Genomic DNA, 18,899 nt, shown 5'->3' with positions numbered 1-18,899 from the left:
GAAATTCATTAGCAAATGGTTTCTTATTGATTGAATTATGAGTAATCTTCCAGGTTTCTTTAGGGTCCTTTGCATTAGCAAACTGAGCACTACAGTACAATTTTTTGGCAGTTTTTATGGACATATCATATATATTCTTATACCTGATATAAACTTCTTTGTCACTTTGAAGTCTAGTATTACAATATTTTTTGAATAATCTATCTTTTTCCTTGCATGAGTTCGAAAAACCTCTGGAAATCCAGGATTTCTTCTTATCTTTATAAATAGAAAATTTTCTGCACACTATAGGAAAGCTCTCTGTATAAAGTTTGTTGACAGAATTAAAAAAAAGGGAGTTTACATCATCTAAATTACATACATGAGACCAGTCATGTGACAGTAATTTACGTTTAAATGATGCAATTGCATAATTTGAAAAATTCTGATACCTTATGTACAAGGTACTTTCATTTTAATTTTGTGGTCAGCAATTGTAACAAATACTGGAAAGTGATCTGACAGCTTAGTTCCAATTTGAGAGTAGATGAGCTCAAGGGCGGATCCAGGATTTTTGTAGGGGGGTGGACAGGACGAAGTAGGGCACACCTTTCGAAGGCACATTGCGAGCGCCGAAGGCGCTAAGCCCACAAGGGGGTTCTGGGGGACCTCCCCCATAAATTTTGAAAATTTGGTGTTCTTAAATGTGTTTTGCCGCATTTCAGAGGGTCCATTCTAGGAGAAAAAGAAGTCAATATTTAGACTTCATTTTGTAACCTTAGGGTCCAGGAAGGTGCCACAGATAGGGAAAAAACAAGCACGTAAAATTTGAGTTTCATACACATCATCTTTTTATTTATACTCTATTCTCGTAATTGCACAATAATTTGTCAGGTTTTATTGCATTTCCTTTCCTCTGATAAAATATTCAAATTTTAAAAAGTTTTCATCGTATACACGCTATAAAATGTGACCTTTTTATCAACTTTTCTGACATTGCATGTGCCCTTATTCCAGAAAAGATATAACAGAATATGCCTTTTTCACAGTTTTCATCGTATATACCATAGGGGTTTGGCGATGGGCTTGGATTTTATTTCCGGGTTGTTGATACTCTCTAACGACCAATTGTTTATCGGAACCTTATAGCGGATAAATAAACAATATAAACACAAGGTATTTCCATGATATTTTGAATTTATTCGCAGTTCATATTTAGCGCCATTCTCGCGAGAGTATCAACAACCCGGAAATAAAATCCAAGCCTGTGGTATATACGCTATAAGATGTGCCCTTTTTAGCATTGGTTGACGTCTATGACGTCATGCCAATGCTAGTAAAATGGATCGAAAATATAGTAGTACGAAAAAATAGCGCCGACTCTTCTCATTTTCATCGTAACTTCAAATTGTCACTCCGTTCACGTAAAACATTAGAAGCAGCTGAAAATTAGTAATCGTAACATTCGAATTCATGTACAGTTATCTATAGGCCCTATGGCAGACATTGCATCAAGAAATTTTATGAATTACTTCTATTAACAGGCTTCGTAAAAATATCAGTTAAATTTTCCTCTGTATTTCAAGATAATTCCACCACTACGCTATTTGTCTCGGACAAAGTTGAAACGAATATCAATATGTTTGGATCATTGATGATGTACTGTACTTATTGGCCAATGCCATCGCACCTCGATTATCTCGGTACAATAACACTGACCTATTTTGACAAATGTTTTCAAAAGATAAATTCTCGAATAACTGGCTAAAAAACTTCGACTCCTGTAAAGCACCAGCAAGTGCCATATTCTTTGCTTCACACGCACATAAGGCAACTGTCCATGGTTTCCTGCTTTTCCGGGATACTGGAGCACTATTATTAACTTAACTAAGAAATCTGATAAAACGAAATCTAAACTTATATCTGATCTTCTGATCTTTTATATACCAAGCCTTTATGCCTGTTTCCTTTCAAATAACGAAGAACATGTTTAGCTTTATTTATACAACCGACAGTTTGGTTGGACATGTTTGTTACTGCTGGCCTAGTACTGGTCATTGTATAGGTCCGTTCACTGTCTGTCCGTAGGTTACACGTGTATCTATCCTAGACACATCTTCAGCCCCAAAAACTGGCCCTGTCAGAATCAAGATTACCGACTGGCAGCCAATGTTCTTCACCAAAATCCACACTTTTTACACATTTTTTAACTTTGAGGGAAATTTTGAAGACGCTTTGATCAATTACCTTGATCTTTCGTATGTATTTGAATCCCCCAAGAGCCAATCAGCATAAGAAAAATTGGGTCGACCGAACTCGAGGTGGCCATCATATGACCTTTTTAGTGCCCAAAATTTACAATTTTGGGCGGAATGCTGAGTCCTGAGAATGGTTTGCCATTTCTCATTGCGATTAGTGATGGATATTCTTTGGAAAGGGATGTTTTATACCTGAGACAGGTATTTTTGATCATCCAATTATGGTTCAATTGGCGGCCATCTTGGTGTCATCAGTACTCATTTGTAGGTGGGAAAAAGTTTTCCACATTATATTGATACATAAGCATCTTGTGTTACCACAATCAGTTGGAAAGTTGTCGCTCATAACTTGTTCTATGATTTTGGTGAGTTTCAAGGTCATTGGTTTTTGTATATGGCCACCAGGGGGCGTTGAATAATACAATAACTTAGTATTTCTAAGTATATTTGTGGCTATGCATATTTTGTTACCACAATCAATTGCATGTAGTTCATTCTATGATTGTGGTGAGTTTCAAGTTCTATCTAGTTTTATCTAAGGTCATTGGCATTTGCATATGGTCACCAGGGGGCATTGAATAGTAGAATAACTTAGTATATCCATATTGAATTGGTAACGAGGCAAATTTTGTTATCACAATCAATTACCAAATAGTAGTTGTTGACATTTTCTATGATTGTGTTGAATTTCAAGGTCATTGGTTTGTGTATATGGTCACCAGGGGCATTGGACATTGAAATTGTTAGATTGTTGAGCATTTGAAACCACTTCCCAAGCGGGCGTGGTGTCCCTGGACCCCTAGTTTCAAACGATTTCGAATATAACACGATTCTAAAACCACAATTGCTTGGGTAAACAAGAGTCTAACAATAAGCGTGCCATTCCAAATGATCACCGCCACGCCCTTTCTGCTATTCCTTTCTGGTGAGGCGAATGTGGCAAAGATTTCTCATGCCTGATTTTGTTTTCAATAAGGAACGATTCAAAATCTTTTGTTATTAATTTACCACCATTGTCTGAACGAACACTTTTCACCACGCCAAGCTTACCATATGGCAATATATCAGCCAGAACAGTCTTAAAGGCTTGTAACGTGTCACTCTTTTGCCCTCTTCTATGCAAAGAGCTTAGAAACTGAGCCTGTGATTCTGGCTCCAGCGAAGAAAAATCGAAACCGTTGTCAGTAGCATAATTATCCCATTGTTCAAAACAAACCTCGTATTGGTCCCGCGTTAACTGTTGAAGCGACAAAGCAATTAAATGAAGTCGAAGTTTGTGGAGACAGACATCTTGCCTTAAAATTAGACACTAAGCTAAACACGCCCGTAAGTTCAATCTGTTCTAAATCGGGTGACATCGACTTGTGGTAGCTGCAACTGGTCTGCTCTACAATAAAGAATGCGATTTGATTTACTCAAGAGCCATTTTGGAAACCAAGGTTGTGTTAGCCAATTGGGAATAACAATGATTCTATGTGATCCTTCTTAGTTAATCTATGAAAGACATTTTGAATTGAAGCATACCAAAACCAAACTTTCCATGACAAAGTAAACGCTTCCATGGCAAAACCCTCTAGATCAGGGTTCCAAGACACAACAGTCTTAACCTTACAATACCATTACCATATGACATACGGTACAGATTGGCAAGCTAGCATACCCGTAATGTATGTGATACGGTATCGCTTAACCCTGCTTTCAGAAGGGCATATCTATCAGTATCAGCCGGTGCTGCCATCTGCATAAAATGCAAGATGGCAGCAGCCAGGAAGAAACAATTTGGCTGGATGAAACGGTTCAGCAGCTCGTATATGATGCTGGCAGTGATGCTGGTGACAGTGCAGTTCAGATGATGAGACTTAGTCAGAAAATAGGTTTAGTGCCGGCAATGATTTTGATGATGAAAATGAATAGTGGAAATGTATAGAGGCCTACTACTGTTGCAGTGTGCGAATGTGGCGAATGCCTTCAGATCGTTAGGATTGGTAGCCATCCAAACCGCTTTGTACTTCTGGTTAAAATTACGTTTTAATAAATCTCTTCTACGAAGATTCAAAAAGTAATTAGCTTTCAAAAAAGTATGCGTGTGTCATAAAGTTAGGCTCCTACAAATTTTCTATCTACAGAGTTTCTATCAGATAGTAATCCAACTGCCTGCGCCTCAAAGATTGGTCCTTTTGGAAATTTGTATCAAGTGCAGTAATATATTTGAAAGGCTGAATCCAAGAACATGTCTATCGCACTTTTGAGCCCAAGCGTCTACTTTTACTTAGTAGCCACTTGAGAACAATAAGCAATTAACGATATCGGCTACTTTTCCAGTAGTATACATTTCAAAACAGTCACTCTGAAATAGTATTCCTTTCAATTCGGTTGGTTTTCTATAGTGGCTGTTTCGAAGAGTCTACTATTGAAAAGTGACTATTTTGAAACATCTGGTTTCGATAGTGCACGCTAGCAGTAGAGGTAACTGTAAAACCACCCGCCTGTTAACAGTGACTTTGTGATAGTAACTCCTACGATAGCAGCTACTCTCAAAACACATCGTGTCTAAAAGTCAACTATTGAAAAGTGACCATTTTGAGATGGCATGGTTATTTCCTGTTCAAAATAGCAGCTATCTGTTAAAGATTTGCAGTGATACGTGACAGGTTCAAAGGTACTGTTAAACCCTATATGCTTTGTATACAGAACTCTGTATGCTTTTAATACAGTTTTGTGAATAGAAAATCAAAGTTTTTGAGATGCTAAGAATCCCCTAAATTATATTACCCTCAACAAAATGGGAAACTATTGATTCATATAACATCATCATGGATTAAATCCATTAATACTAAAATATAGTGCCAGTCCTAGAATTCTTAGAATTTTAAGATTTTTGTTTTACATTTGCGATTATAAAACATTCTGGTGCGTTCATAAATCTTTGATTTTGTAGAAAAGAAAGACAAAAAAATAAATTTGCTTTTTTGGCTTAATTTGTTTTAAGGGTATATGAGAGAGGAATATACAAATAAAATCATATGTTCAAAAAATGAATTACGAAAAAAATGTATCTAAAATACTTAGAATTAACCTTGAATTTATTGTTTATTTCAATACAAACGATTTTTAAGTAATCCATGTGATGTTCACTTTGTCACGATGTTCTCTGCTTCTTCGTTAATGAATATTGAATCGTTTTATCGCTCGCTAGAAGTGATACCATAATCAAAATCTTATTTCGTAGTTATACAGTTTGGTTGAAATGAAATTACCAACTTATTATAAAAGATCAAACGATTAGCGTATAAAAGTGCAGTGTTGAGATGTTAATTTTGAAGTCAGCAATTTCATTTGATAGAGAAAACTTCTTTCGGCTTAAGATGTGAATGAAATGCAATAGGCTGTAATTCTAGTTCCACATACTTTCCTACTTTGTTAAGTAAATTGTTTATATAGGTTATCAAAAACCCAGCAGCAGCTCTGTTCAGCAGGTCAATTACACTGGCTAACTGGACAGTGATTGATGAACGAATGAACAAACTGCACTGACCACCAAAAGACCACAAACCAAAAGTAATTACCTCTTAATATTAATAAACTTAGCACCGCAATATCTATTTGAAACTTTATTTCAAGGTGCCAATATAATAACATGCCAACATGTACGGTGTTTGAACTTCGCTGAATCGATGAACCAATGAATCGCTGAATTATAAGATAATAATTAGTTTTCTCCAACTAAACTCTTTTTCTCAGATTATCGTTAACCAATGTTACCAATACTTGAATTTGGATGTGAATGCGGGCTAGAACCAAAATAGGTACCGGTTTAAGGTGCAGATATACAGGGAATCCCTCTCATAGCGACCAACACGGTTGTATATCCCTTCTTTGCCGCTTAGTAAATAATTTTCGATCTAAACGACTACAGGACCCGAAGAAGTCGAATAAAATGCTCTAAAGCGTGTTAACTGTAGATAAATGATGAAATTCCACAATAGAATTTTGTATCATGAAATTTACTATAGTTAAACCACAACGTTTCGGCTGTTGACTGACAGCCATCTGACTAAAAGCCCTTATCACTGGAATGTCTACATTCTACCTGATGATGGCTGTTAGTCAACAGTGGAAATGTTGCGGTTTCATCTTTAACAAATTTTATCATATTTAAAATTCTATTACGGGATTTCTTCATTCATGACCCCGGTGACAATCACCAAAGGCCGTTACCGTAATCCAAATGAAATCTTGAATACCATACAAAGTTTCTTCTATTAAATTCGATCAAATATGGGCACAATTTAGATGATTTCTTTAGAATGTTAAAAATCCACGTGGATATATAGCATATTTTGTTTTAAAAAAATCAATGATTTCGCGAAATTAGAATTCAGGGAAATTCGATCACTCCAAAATGCACATCTTAATTTAAGATGCAAAGACCACTATTTCAATAATGAGAGGTTAGCCTGAATTTATGATTGTGCTTTTAATCTAAGAATTTAAATCAAAAATAAATGCAGACCTATGCTTGAAAATAGCTGCATTTGTTCAAATTGAATTCTTTATTCAATTCTATCGCCATGAAAAGGAAATTATTATTTATCTTAAAACTACAGAACTATTGACAATTTGTAAACAAATTTAACTCCAATCTGGACTTTTATTGGTTAGAGTTGGGAATCGCTCATTACATTTCACATCCTCAAAGAGTATCTACAATATCTTCAAATCTTAACTGAGTCACTCTAAATAGAACTATACCCCAAACTATAGCGTGAGTAGAGTTTTCCGTGTGTTTATACTGTCACGTATCACTGCAAATCTGAAGCATATGTTGCTACAGTGTATTTATAACAGGGAATCTGGCAAGCGATCTCAAAATGGTCACTTTTCAATATTGACTTTTAGAAACGATGTGTTTTGAGAGTAGCTGCTATGGTAGGAGTTGCTATCAAAAAGTCACAGTTAACAGGCGGGTGGTTTTACAGTCACCTCTACTGCTAGTATGCACTATCGAAACCAGATGTTTCAAAATGGTCACTTTTCAATAGTAGACTCTTCGAAACAGCCACTATAGAAAACCAACCAAATTGAAAGGTATACTATTTCAGAGTGACTGTTTTGAAATGTATACTACTGGAAAAGTAGCCGATATCGTTAATTGCTTATTGTTCTCAAGTGGCTACTAAGTAAAAGTAGACGTTTGGGCTCAAAAGTGCGATAGACATGTTCTTGGATTCAGCCTTTCATTTAGTCAATTTGCGCCAGATAGCCTGATTCACTGGAGTCGGATTCAATTCGGTAAGTTCTCAGGACAAAGATACTTCGTCTAATCTCCACAATCTTTTTTATTTTCTGGATTTTCATCCTTCCGTTTATCAATAATACCATGAATAATATTTGCCAAATCTTGACGTAACGGCAGGCTATTTGCCCGAAGAATGTTCTTGGACATTTCCATTAAAATTAAAAACAGCACCCAGAGGGTCCGTTATTAGATAATATAAATGTGAATATTGGAGGTACATAAAGTTCCAAAAAATATCGAGTAGGCTAAGATGAAAATTCAAATGGCCAACAACAGCATGCAGGTCATTCACAAAAAGGAGAAAATTCTCATAAAGTTATATACGACTGAAAAATAAAAACGTATTAAATATAAATCTGTAATTGAATTGACTAGATTAAAAAACGAATAACCCATAGGAGGCAAGAGCTTCTTTCGACCACGGCTATTCGGACCAGAAGGAGGCAATACAGTGACCCGCAAAATGACGACAATCCCATGGAGTAAGGAGCATTAGGTAAAATACAGAACTTAGTATTTTTAGATTCAGCGCAGCTGAATTTAGTATTAGACGGAGTGTTGAATTCGTGTTGACCGCTATCTCCTTCGAGTGTGAAATGATTCACGGGCTAAGGTCTGCATTAAGTTGGCTGTTATAATGGCAGCTAAGTGGTGACTGCTTTTGAAGGCTATTGATGAAGCCTAAATTGGGTAAATTGCCAATTTTATGCCGTTTTTGGGGACGTCAGTGTGAGGTCATCTTGATCTACTTGATCTAAACGTAAACACAACATGAGCGGAATTGTACAACATTTGCTGTCGAATTTACAAGTAGGCTTTTTATATATTACTGATACAACATATGAAATTCTTCAGTAAGAAAACTACAAAAGAAGAAATAAAATTGATGAGGATTTTTCATTATATGTGCTGATAATTGCATGTCGATGCGCGGTGTAGTTTGCAGCATTTACTGCGGAGCTTCGGTGATAGGCGCCCTCGTTTTTAGTAACACATGAAGCTCACCAAAATCAACGAAGCCGTTAATCTTTAAATAAGGATATTCTCTTAATAAAAAAAGATTTGTTTGAAAATATTTGAACTAAAATTAATTATGCATACGTCCGGGATATACCACTGAGGCGTAAAGTCTCACCAGTGCGAACGTATCTGCATAATTAAAAGAGAAGTAGAATGTAACATGTTTTCATTGATATTATAAAAAAACTGTACCTCGAGAGCACAGGACCCTTGGTCCTCTAGTTTCTTAAACTGCCGGGTCTGTTATAGTAAAATATCATTGATCATGGTTTAAAAAAGTAATGTACAGGGAAGATAGGTGGCCGGCTATGTCAAATTTTAAGCTCAGCAATGAGTGGAGAGACAAGGTATCATTTTTTAGCCTAAGGTCTTGGCTTTGAGTCCTGAAAATCCCGACGGAGTTTGTATAGAACTTAGAATACTTTCTCATCTCTCGATACAGCTAGATTTGATTTCAGCTTCAGCAACAAAAATATAGAAATATTATATTTAAAATCTAATTACATCATACTTTTTATAACATGCATTTCCTTTTATGTCAAGTATAAGCTGATAGAGCACCTTACTAAACCAATGTATGGTCTAGTATTCGGGATACGACTAACTCCATCAATTCACTAATGCACCTTGTTATAAAATTGTATTGGCGCTCAGGTATATTTTGTAACCACGATGAATTGCAAAAGTGTAGCTAGTGACATGTTCTATGTTTGTAGTAAGTTTCAAGGTCATTGGATTTTGTATATGGTCACCAAGGGCCGTTGAATAGCTAAATAACTTAGTATTTTCATAATACATTGGAATCTAGGTATATTTTGTAACCACAATCAATTGGAAAATTGTAGCTGTTGATTAGTGTTGAGTTTTAAGGTCTGTTTGTCGAGCATTTCAAACCACATCCCAAGCGGGCATTGTGCCCTTTGACTCGTAGTCCTTTGTACAAATCATATATTCAGTTGCAGTTGTTTCTTCCTTTTCTCTGGCAAATATTTTTTATATTACAGTGGAAAACTTGTTTTAACGACCTCAGAACTAACGACCCAAAGCTTGTTACATACAGAAAAAATCCCCGACTAAAAGATCCTTTTCATTTACAGTTAAATTTCATCGGAAACAATAACCCCTTTTCTACGAACTTTCAGTTATAACACCCTTAGTTTTGGAGTTCTATTACATATTTTCATCGGTTCTAACGAGCCAGCCAGGTTTAAACAGAGAAACAATGTTGCTTTATTTAGAGAAGTATCGTAGATAAATGATGATATACATAAACAATATAAAAAGTGTTGCTGGGTGCTAAAATTTGTTGTGGTCCACCATTGTTTCAGCTGTTTCACTCGAGCTTAATGATGGCAACAAACGTGCCTCGAGGAAGATTAAGATTATCAGAGAAATTGAAAAACAAGTTCGTTCAGGATTTGGTTGTTTATCAGCATCGAAGATGTGTCAGTCAGTTTGGGATGTGGCGGTTGAGGCCCATATTGATAGCTGCATAAGTATATTCTACGGTGGTAATAGAAGTTTTCTCAGCACTAATGTTGTTTTTTTCAGTGGTGGCCGTGTTGCTGGGACAGTCATAGGAGTAATTGTTCTGATTGGTATTATTGTACTAATTATATGGTGTTGTTGTAGATGTAATAGAGTTAAGGAAATTCCTCCTACGACGGCTGTTCGTAAGTACCCTTGCAGTCTCCACAATTTAATCAGCAAAACTTGAATGACATGCTTCGTTTTAAGCCCACTTAGGGATTATAGTCCCAGTGGGCTATGTGTTCAGTTTCCAGGCCTCGTCTGACCATTTGTTCTTCCGTGTATCTGTAGACAGAATCCAGTTATTATGAAAAGTTTTGAAGACACTTCAATTGATTGTTTAGATTTATGTTCTATACATGTATTTACCTTAGACACATCTGCAGCCCAAAGACTGGCCCAGTCAGAATCAAGAGGTCTGACTGGCCGACATTGTTGTCCACCAAAATCAACACAAGGGCATTTTGAAGACGCTAGAAATTAGAAATTGTCTACCATTCATATAACAAAAAATTAATTAATCATTGTTATAAATTATTACTAATAATTAATTAATTCTTCTAATAATTTATCTTCTAATAATTTATCTTGTTCTTCAATTGTAATATTTAAACTAATTATATAAGCTAATGTATTTTTTTTAATTACTAATTACAGTATTTGAATTATTTCACTCACACTTTACTCACACTTTTTATGTTAAAAATTGATTTTTTGTTATTCGAAATCTATATTTGATCTTATTTTTCTAGATTATTATGCTAACATTTTACTCTCACTTTTAAAACATGAAATTTATTTCAAAATATATGAAATTCATTTAAATAATGTTCATATATATGAATATTTTAAGAGTAATAGGGATAATAGGGGTTCAAGTCAAAGGTTGAATGGTCGGAAAATAAATTTGAGTGTGCGAGAATTTATTTTTCGACCTTTCGACCTTTGGCTTGAACCCCTATTATCCCTATTACTTCTGTATATCATCCATCAGGATAGTGAAGAGAAGACGACTTTGGATACTACCTTGTATGACTAGTTAGACTGATTTATTCCAAGATGTTCCTTTGATTTCGGCCACCTGTTTTCGTTCAGAGAAATCTGCTGAGCCATTTAAACGACCCATCATTGATACCGTTTCCGATTAGCTTGTTTAGTAATCGCTGATGTTGTACCTTATCAAATGCTTTTTCGAAATCCATAAATACCAATAGGCCTAACAGTCGATTTTCCAGAGTCAAATAACTATCTGGTCCAGTCATCCATGGTTTCAAAGTAGGCCTAATTGACTGATTGTCGACCGTCCGTTTATAAAACCATGTTGACGGTTGAACAGGATTCTAGATTCCCTTCAATTTCATGGCATGGTTTGGCTGTGTCGCGTACACACGATCGTGGTCGACACATTATCCAGACAAGATCACGAATACGAACAAGGATGTGCAGAAAACCCGTTATCGCTGCTTTGCAGCTATATTTGGTTATAATAATTTAATTAAAACTGCAACAATAAATGATAAATTTGGATTAAATGATACAAATAAAAAATCATTACTGCTCCAAAATTAGTGGAAGGTGAAAAAAAATAAAAAGCACATCCAATCAACTGAAAATAAAATATGACAGAGCCGATTCCTCGATTCGATGCGTAACGGAGACGAGAGTTGCTTCCTCTGCTTAACTGCTGACTCAATGTTGGTCTCGTCTAATCAGTCGAAATCCTCTGATGACGTCGTATGTCACTGTCGTAGACAGGTGTCAGGAAATGCCACCTGACCAGCTCCTCAACTACCACTAAATAAACGGAAATAATATGACTATAGTATTAAATCTAGTTTATTTTGTGCTGACAATAATTCGATCCAAATAGATCGAATCACATATAAATAATGATCATAAACACGGGTTCCCAGTTGCCACGACGACAACCCCTAGGGCGGCGCCACTAGACAGTTCATACAACTGAAAAACCAAACTCCGCACCGGAGAAGTCCACAACTCACTCTGTGACAAAAACTAAAAATATTAAATGATATAATAATTCTAAAATATAGCTGCAAAGCAGCGATAACAGGTTTTCTGCACCGTCTTATAATTCTGTTCAACGGTTAACACGGTTTTATAAGAGGTAGGTTGACAAACAGTCAATTATACCTACTTGAAACCATGGACAACTGGATCAGATGGTCCTATTTGACTCTGGAGAATCTGTTAGGCCATAATTACTCTTTATGGATTTCGAGAAAGCATTTGATAAGGTACGACATCAGCCATTACTAAATAGGCTATTAGGAAACAGTATCAATGATAGGTCGCTCAAATGGCTCAGCAGTTATCTCGGAACGAAAACATGTAGCCGAAATCAACGGAACGCCTCATCTTATGAGTCGGTCTAACTAGTTAAGTCGGTCCGACTGTTAAGTCAGTCTAACTAGTGGAGTCACGCAAGGTAGTATCCTAAGTCGTCTTCTCTTTAATGTCCTGATAAATGACATACACAGTAATCCAAAATGTACTGGAGTAAATTTCCAAAACGCCCTTAACACGTTGTTCGACCAAAAAACTTAATGTTCCGACAAGAAAATCTTGTTCGAATGAAAACAGTTCTGTTTGATCGTACAATACGCTTTTTGTTTGAACCAAAACTTTTCTTCATTCTGACAAAAAAATGTGTTCGAATAAAAAGCTATGTTATTGTTGAAATGAAAAACTTTTTGTCCCGACAAAAAAATATGGTTGAGCGAAAACAATTTTTTCGAACGAATGTTTGAATGAAAACCATTCTGTTCGATTGAACGAAATACTAAATGCTTTTGGTTCGGAGAAAAAACTTTTTAACATATACTTGTTCGAACGAAAAACTTAATGTTCTGACTAGAAAATTCTGTTCAAGTTAAAACGATTCTGTTCAAATGATTTTTGGCCCACTTGGGACTATAGTCCCAGCGGGCTATTGCATTCACTTTTCGTCCGTCATCAGTCCGTCCGTCCATTCGTTCGTCCGTCCGTCCGTCCGTAGACGGAATCCAGTTATTTTGGGATGTTTTGAAGACGCTTCAAGGTAATGTCTTGATATTTGGGTTACACATGTATCTACCCTAGACACATCTTCAGCCCAAAAACTGGCCCTATCAGATTCAAGATGGCCGACTGGCAGCCATTGTTATTTGCCAAAATCAGCACTTTTTACAGATTTTTGAACTTTTTGAGGGAAATTTTGAAGTCGTTCGATCAATTACCTTGATCTTTCAGATATATGTGAATCCCCCAAGGGCCCATCAGCATAACAAAAATTGGGTTGATCGGACTCAAGATGGCCATCCTATGACCTTTTTAGTGCCCAAAAATGTTAATTTTGGTCCGAATTCTGAGTCCTGTAGCTTCCTACTGGTTTACTATTTCTCGTTGCAATTTGTGATGGGTATTCTTTGGAAAGGGATGTTTTATATTTGAGACAGGTATTTTTCATCAGCCAATTATGACGCAATTGGCGGCCATCTTGGTGTCACCAGTACTCATTCGTAAGTGGGAAAAAGTTTTTCCACATTATATTGATACCTAAGCGTATTTTGTTACCACAATCATTTAGAAAGTTGTAGCTCATAACGTGTTCTATGATTGTGGTGAGTTTCAAGGTCATTGGATTTTGTATATGGCCACCAGGGGGCGTTGAATAATGCAATATCTTAGCATTTCTATATTATATTCGTACCTATGCATATTTTGTAACCACAATCAATTGGAAAATTGTAGCTCATGACATCATCTACGATTGTTGTGAGTTTTAAGGACATTAGTTATTCTATATGGTCACCAGGGGGCGTTGAATAGTAGAATAACTTAATATTTCCTTATTATATTGGTACCTAAGCATATTTTGTTACCATGATCGATTGCAAAGTTGTAGTTCATGACATGTTCTATGATTGTGGTGAGTTTCAAGGTCATTGGTTTTTGTATATGGTCACCAGGGGGCGTTGAATATTGAAATTGTTTGATTGTTGAGCATTTGGAACCACTTCCCAAGTGGGCATGGTGTCCCTGGACCCCTAGTTTCAAATTGGTTCGATTCGAAAAGAATGTTATTGGTTCGAACAAAGAAAATTTTGTTCCAACCTAAGAATTTTCGAGCGGTCTTTTGAATGGAAAAAAAAGATATTTCTGGGGCTCTGCAGTAACTTAAAGCCGGACGTAGGTTGGCCTTGAGACGCGATGCGATCCTCGTGTTGCATCGCAAGTCAGTTGCGAAATGATTGTCAGCAACTGTGCGACTAGTTTCTGTCAGTCTCAAGAGCGCGTAGGTCGGTTGTGACGGTCGTGTCGCCCCGCAGAATGTAGAACACGTGCGACTCCTCGTGACTGGCGGTGCTGACAGTCGCAACCCGTCGCAAGGGAGCGTAGGTCGATGAGTTGTTGCGACACAATCGTCGCTGGCGGTCGCAGTGAATGGCGTTGCAGTGAGTCGCAAGCCAACCTATGCCTGGCTTAAGTCGTTAGGAATTAATAGAATACCAGTTTCATTTATGATGAAAAAACTCAAATGAAAAGTCTGGCTTATAAAGCTGTCTGCTCAGACGAAATTTTTAAAAAAATCTTCATTTTTGCCAATAAAATTGATAATTGTGATTGATCGTTGCAAGTCAGAACCAGTTAATCACTAATTAACATGCATTTTAATAAATCTGATTCCTCCTTTACAGTGAACTTAGCTTTAACCTAGTAGAGGCTACTAGCCTATGTAGGCCTATGTATATGCGTAGGCCTTACATCGACAGATTGGTCGTAGACCTATTGAATTACAACCCTCCTAAACATCGTAAATTTTGTTTTGAAGTTCAATCCAATGAGTCCGTTTATAAACGCAACAATTATACTGTGTTTGTTTGAGACAGTAAAGCTCAGTACCAGTACCGGTGGGCCTAAAGCCTAAAGTCGCGTACAACTCGATAAACACTTCAAGCGACACAGCGAACCATCTTCTTTTCCCCACGGCGAATGCTCCGAATGTCAAGTGTGAGCATACGGATAGGAGTGTGTTCTATACTTGTATTTAGTAAATACCTTGTGGAATTGACAATGATCAGTATGTACTGTAGGAAATATAGAGTATTGATAAATGGTTGAAGCCCGCGGCCAAATTAAGTAATATATTCTTTTATTTTGATACCTCGTCGACACAACAGCTTTTCTCCGCTACATCTCTTCGGCAGGTTTAGTTTAGGCCTACAACTACAAGTAAATTTGGTAAAGAAAAGTAGGTATTGTTAAACTAACTGTTTGAAGACCGTGGCCATATCACTGGTAGTAATAAATTTATTTGTACTTGATTTGATTGTCATGATGAGGAGAAACTCACAGCTGATCCCCGGAAGGACGATGAAGAGACACACGTCGATTCTTCGATGTTTACGGCTTGACAGTGCTTTTAAAATATAGAGCAGTAAATTTCCTGTGTATCGGTAATATGATTTGATGAGGAAAATGGGTAATTGTTAAAAATTACTGTTTAAAAACCGCGGCTGAATGTGAAGTCTTGCAGCAATAAATTTGTTTATTTACACTTGAATTGATAAACGAAGTGACGAGCAACCTGTGGATTTCGGGATGACGACCCAGAAAAACATGAATGGGGCCAAATTTTCGATGTTTACGGCCCGACAGTGCTTTTGTAACATTGATTCATGGTAATACGCACGGAGTGAGCTGAAGGATATCATACGGATTGTATTGGCAACAGTGGCAAGGTAACAAAGCCTATGTTATTTTAGTGAAAATAGTGTGACATAAAATAATAGTGTGACATATAAAAAAGCAGCGGTAACGGGTTTTCTGCTCAGTCTTAGAATCCTGTTCAACGGGGGATTTCAACAAAGCATTTGATAAGGCTCAACATCAGCCATTACTAAACAGGCTATTAGGAAACCGTATCAATGATAGGTCGCCCAAATGGCTCAGCAGTTATCTCTGAACGGAAACTTGTAACCGAAATCAACGGAACGCCTCATCTTGGAATGAGATGGTGGAGTGAAACTAGTGGAGTCACGCAAGGTAGTATCCTAAGTCGTCTTCTGTTTAATGTCCTGACAAATGACATACACAGTAATCCAAAATATACCAGACCGAGTAAATTTCCAAAACAACCTTAACACACTGTTTGACCAAAAAAACTTAATGTTCCGACAAAACCACGGGCCACAAAACCAAAATTATGAATTGTCGCGGGTGACAAAACCAAAATATTGAATTGTCACGGGCGACAAAACAAAAATAATGAATTGTCGCGGGCGATAAAACCAAAATAATGAATTGTCGCGGGCGATAAAACCACAATGATGAATTGTCGGGGGCGTTAAAACCAAAATATTCAATTGTCGCGGGCGATAAAACCAAAATAATGAATTGTCGCGGACGACAAAAACAAAATATTGAATTGTTGCGTGCGACAAAACTAAAATAATGAATTGTCGCGGGCGACAAAACCAAACTAGGGGTCCAGGGACACCATGCTCACTTGGGAAGTGGTTTCAAATGCTCAACAATCTAACAATTTCAATACATAACGCCATCTAGTGACCATATACAAAAACCAATGACCTTGAAACCCACCACAATCATAGAACATGTGAGCAGCTTTGATTTTGTAATTGATTGTGATAACAAAATATGCCTCGTTACCAATTTAATATGGAAATACTAAGCCATTCTACTATTCAACGCCCCCTGGTGACTATATGGAATAACTAATGTCCATAAAAACTCACCACAATCATAGACGATGTCATGAACTACAACTTTGCAATGGATCATGGTAACAAACTATGCCTAGGTACCAATCTAATAAGGAAAAGTAAGCTTTTCTACTATTCAACGCCCCCTGGTGACTATATGGAATAACTAATGTCCTTAAAAACTCACCGCAATCATAGGCGATGTCATGAACTACAACTTTGCAATTGATCATGGTAACAAAATATGCCTTGGTACAAATATAATATAGCAATACTAAGTTATTGTATTATTCAACGCCCCCTGATGGCCACATACAAAAACCAATGACCTTGAAACTCACCAAAATCATAGAACACGTTATGGGCTACAACTTTCCAATTGAATATAGTAACACAATATGCTTAGGTATCAATTTAATGTGGAAAAACCTTTTCCCACCTACGAATTAGTACTGATGACACCAAGATGGCCGCCAATTGCGTCATAATTGGCTGATCAAAAATACCTGTCCCAGGTATAAAACATCTCTCTCTAAAGAATACCCATCAGCAATTGCAATGAGAAATGGTAAACCAGTAGGAAGCTACAGGACCTAGAATTCTGGCCAAAATTGACATTTTTGGGCAATAAAAAGGTCATAGGATGGCCATCTTGAGTCAGATCGACCCAATTTTCATATGCTGATGGGCCTTTGGTAGATTCAAATATAACCGAAAGATCAAGGTAATTGATCAAAGCGTCTTCAAAATTTCCCACGAAAACTTCGAAAATGTTTAACAAGTGCGGATTTTGGCAAACAACAATGGCTGCCAGTCGGCCATCTTGAATCTGACAAGGCCAGTTTTTGGGCTGACGATGTGTCTAGGGTAGATACATGTATAAACCAAATATCAAAACATTACCTTGAAGCGTCTTCAAAACTTCCCAAAATAACTTAAGTGCCAAGTGGACTGAAAAAGAATTGTTGCGGGCGACAAAACCAAACTAATGAATTGTCGCGGGCGATAAAACAAAAATATTGAATTGTCGCGGGCGATAAAACCAAAATAATGAATTGTCTCGGGTGACAAAAACAAACTATTGAATTGTCACGTGCGACAAAACAAAAATAATGAATTGCCGCAGGCGACAAAACCAAAATAATGAATTGTCGCGGGCGATAAAACCAAAATAATGAATTGTCTCGGGCGACAAAACCAAAATAATGAATTGTCGCGGGCGACAAAACCAAAATAATGAATTGTCGCGGGTGATAAAAACAAAATATTGAATTGTCGCGGGCGATAAAACCAAAATAATGAATTGTCGCGGGCGATAAAACCTAAATAATGAATTATCGCGGGCGATAAAAACAAAATATTGAATTGTCGCGGGCGATTAAACCAAAATAATGAATTGTCGCGGGCCACAAAACCAAAATATTGAATTGTCGCGGGCGACAAAACCAAAAAAAAAATTGTCGCGGGCGACTGAAACAAAATATAAAACCAAAATAATGAATTGTCGCGGGCGACAAAACCAAAATAATGAATTGTCACTGGAGATAAAACCAAAGTAATGAATTGTCGCAGGCGACAAAACCAAAATATTGAATTGTCGCAGGCGACAAAACCAAAATATTGAATTGTCGCGGGCGACAAAACCAAACTAATGAATTGTCGCGGGCGACAAAACCAAAAAAAGAATTGTCGGGGCGACAAAACCAAAATAATGAATTGTCACGGGCGATAAAACCAAAATAATGAATTGTCGCGGACGATAAAACCAAAATAATGAATTGTCGCGGGTGACAAAACCATAATGGTGAATTGTCGCGGGCGACAAAACCATAATGGTGAATTGTCGCGGGCGACAAAACCAAAAAGAAGAATTGTCGCGGGCGACAAAACCAAAATAATGAATTGTCGCTGCAGATAAAACCAAAGTAATGAATTGTCGTGGGCGATAAAACCAAAATATTGAATTGTCGCGGGCGACAAAACCAAAATATTGAATTGTCGCGGGCGACAAAACCAAACTAATGAATTGTCGCGGGCGACAAAACCAAAAAAAGAATTGTCGGGCGACAAAACCAAAATAACGAA

The 18,899-nt window shown here is 37.0% G+C and overlaps 1 protein-coding gene across 2 annotated transcripts in view; it reads left to right on the top strand.

The window, feature by feature from the left end:
* The window catches only part of LOC141907858 (uncharacterized), a 115,521-nt gene that overhangs the window by 84,086 nt on the left and 12,536 nt on the right, over positions 1–18,899 (top strand). The window contains exon 4 of one of the 2 annotated variants that reach the window (XM_074797614.1): positions 10,189–10,229. In XM_074797614.1, the coding sequence (XP_074653715.1) occupies positions 10,189–10,229 (41 nt within the window). Of the gene's footprint in view, positions 1–10,107; positions 10,230–18,899 lie in introns of both variants that reach the window. The other variant, XM_074797605.1, reaches the window with a different exon arrangement.

Source organism: Tubulanus polymorphus, chromosome 1 (assembly GCF_964204645.1).
Source record: "Tubulanus polymorphus chromosome 1, tnTubPoly1.2, whole genome shotgun sequence".
Lineage (NCBI taxonomy): Eukaryota > Metazoa > Nemertea > Palaeonemertea > Tubulaniformes > Tubulanidae > Tubulanus > Tubulanus polymorphus.
This window is presented reverse-complemented; position numbering and strand designations above follow the sequence as displayed.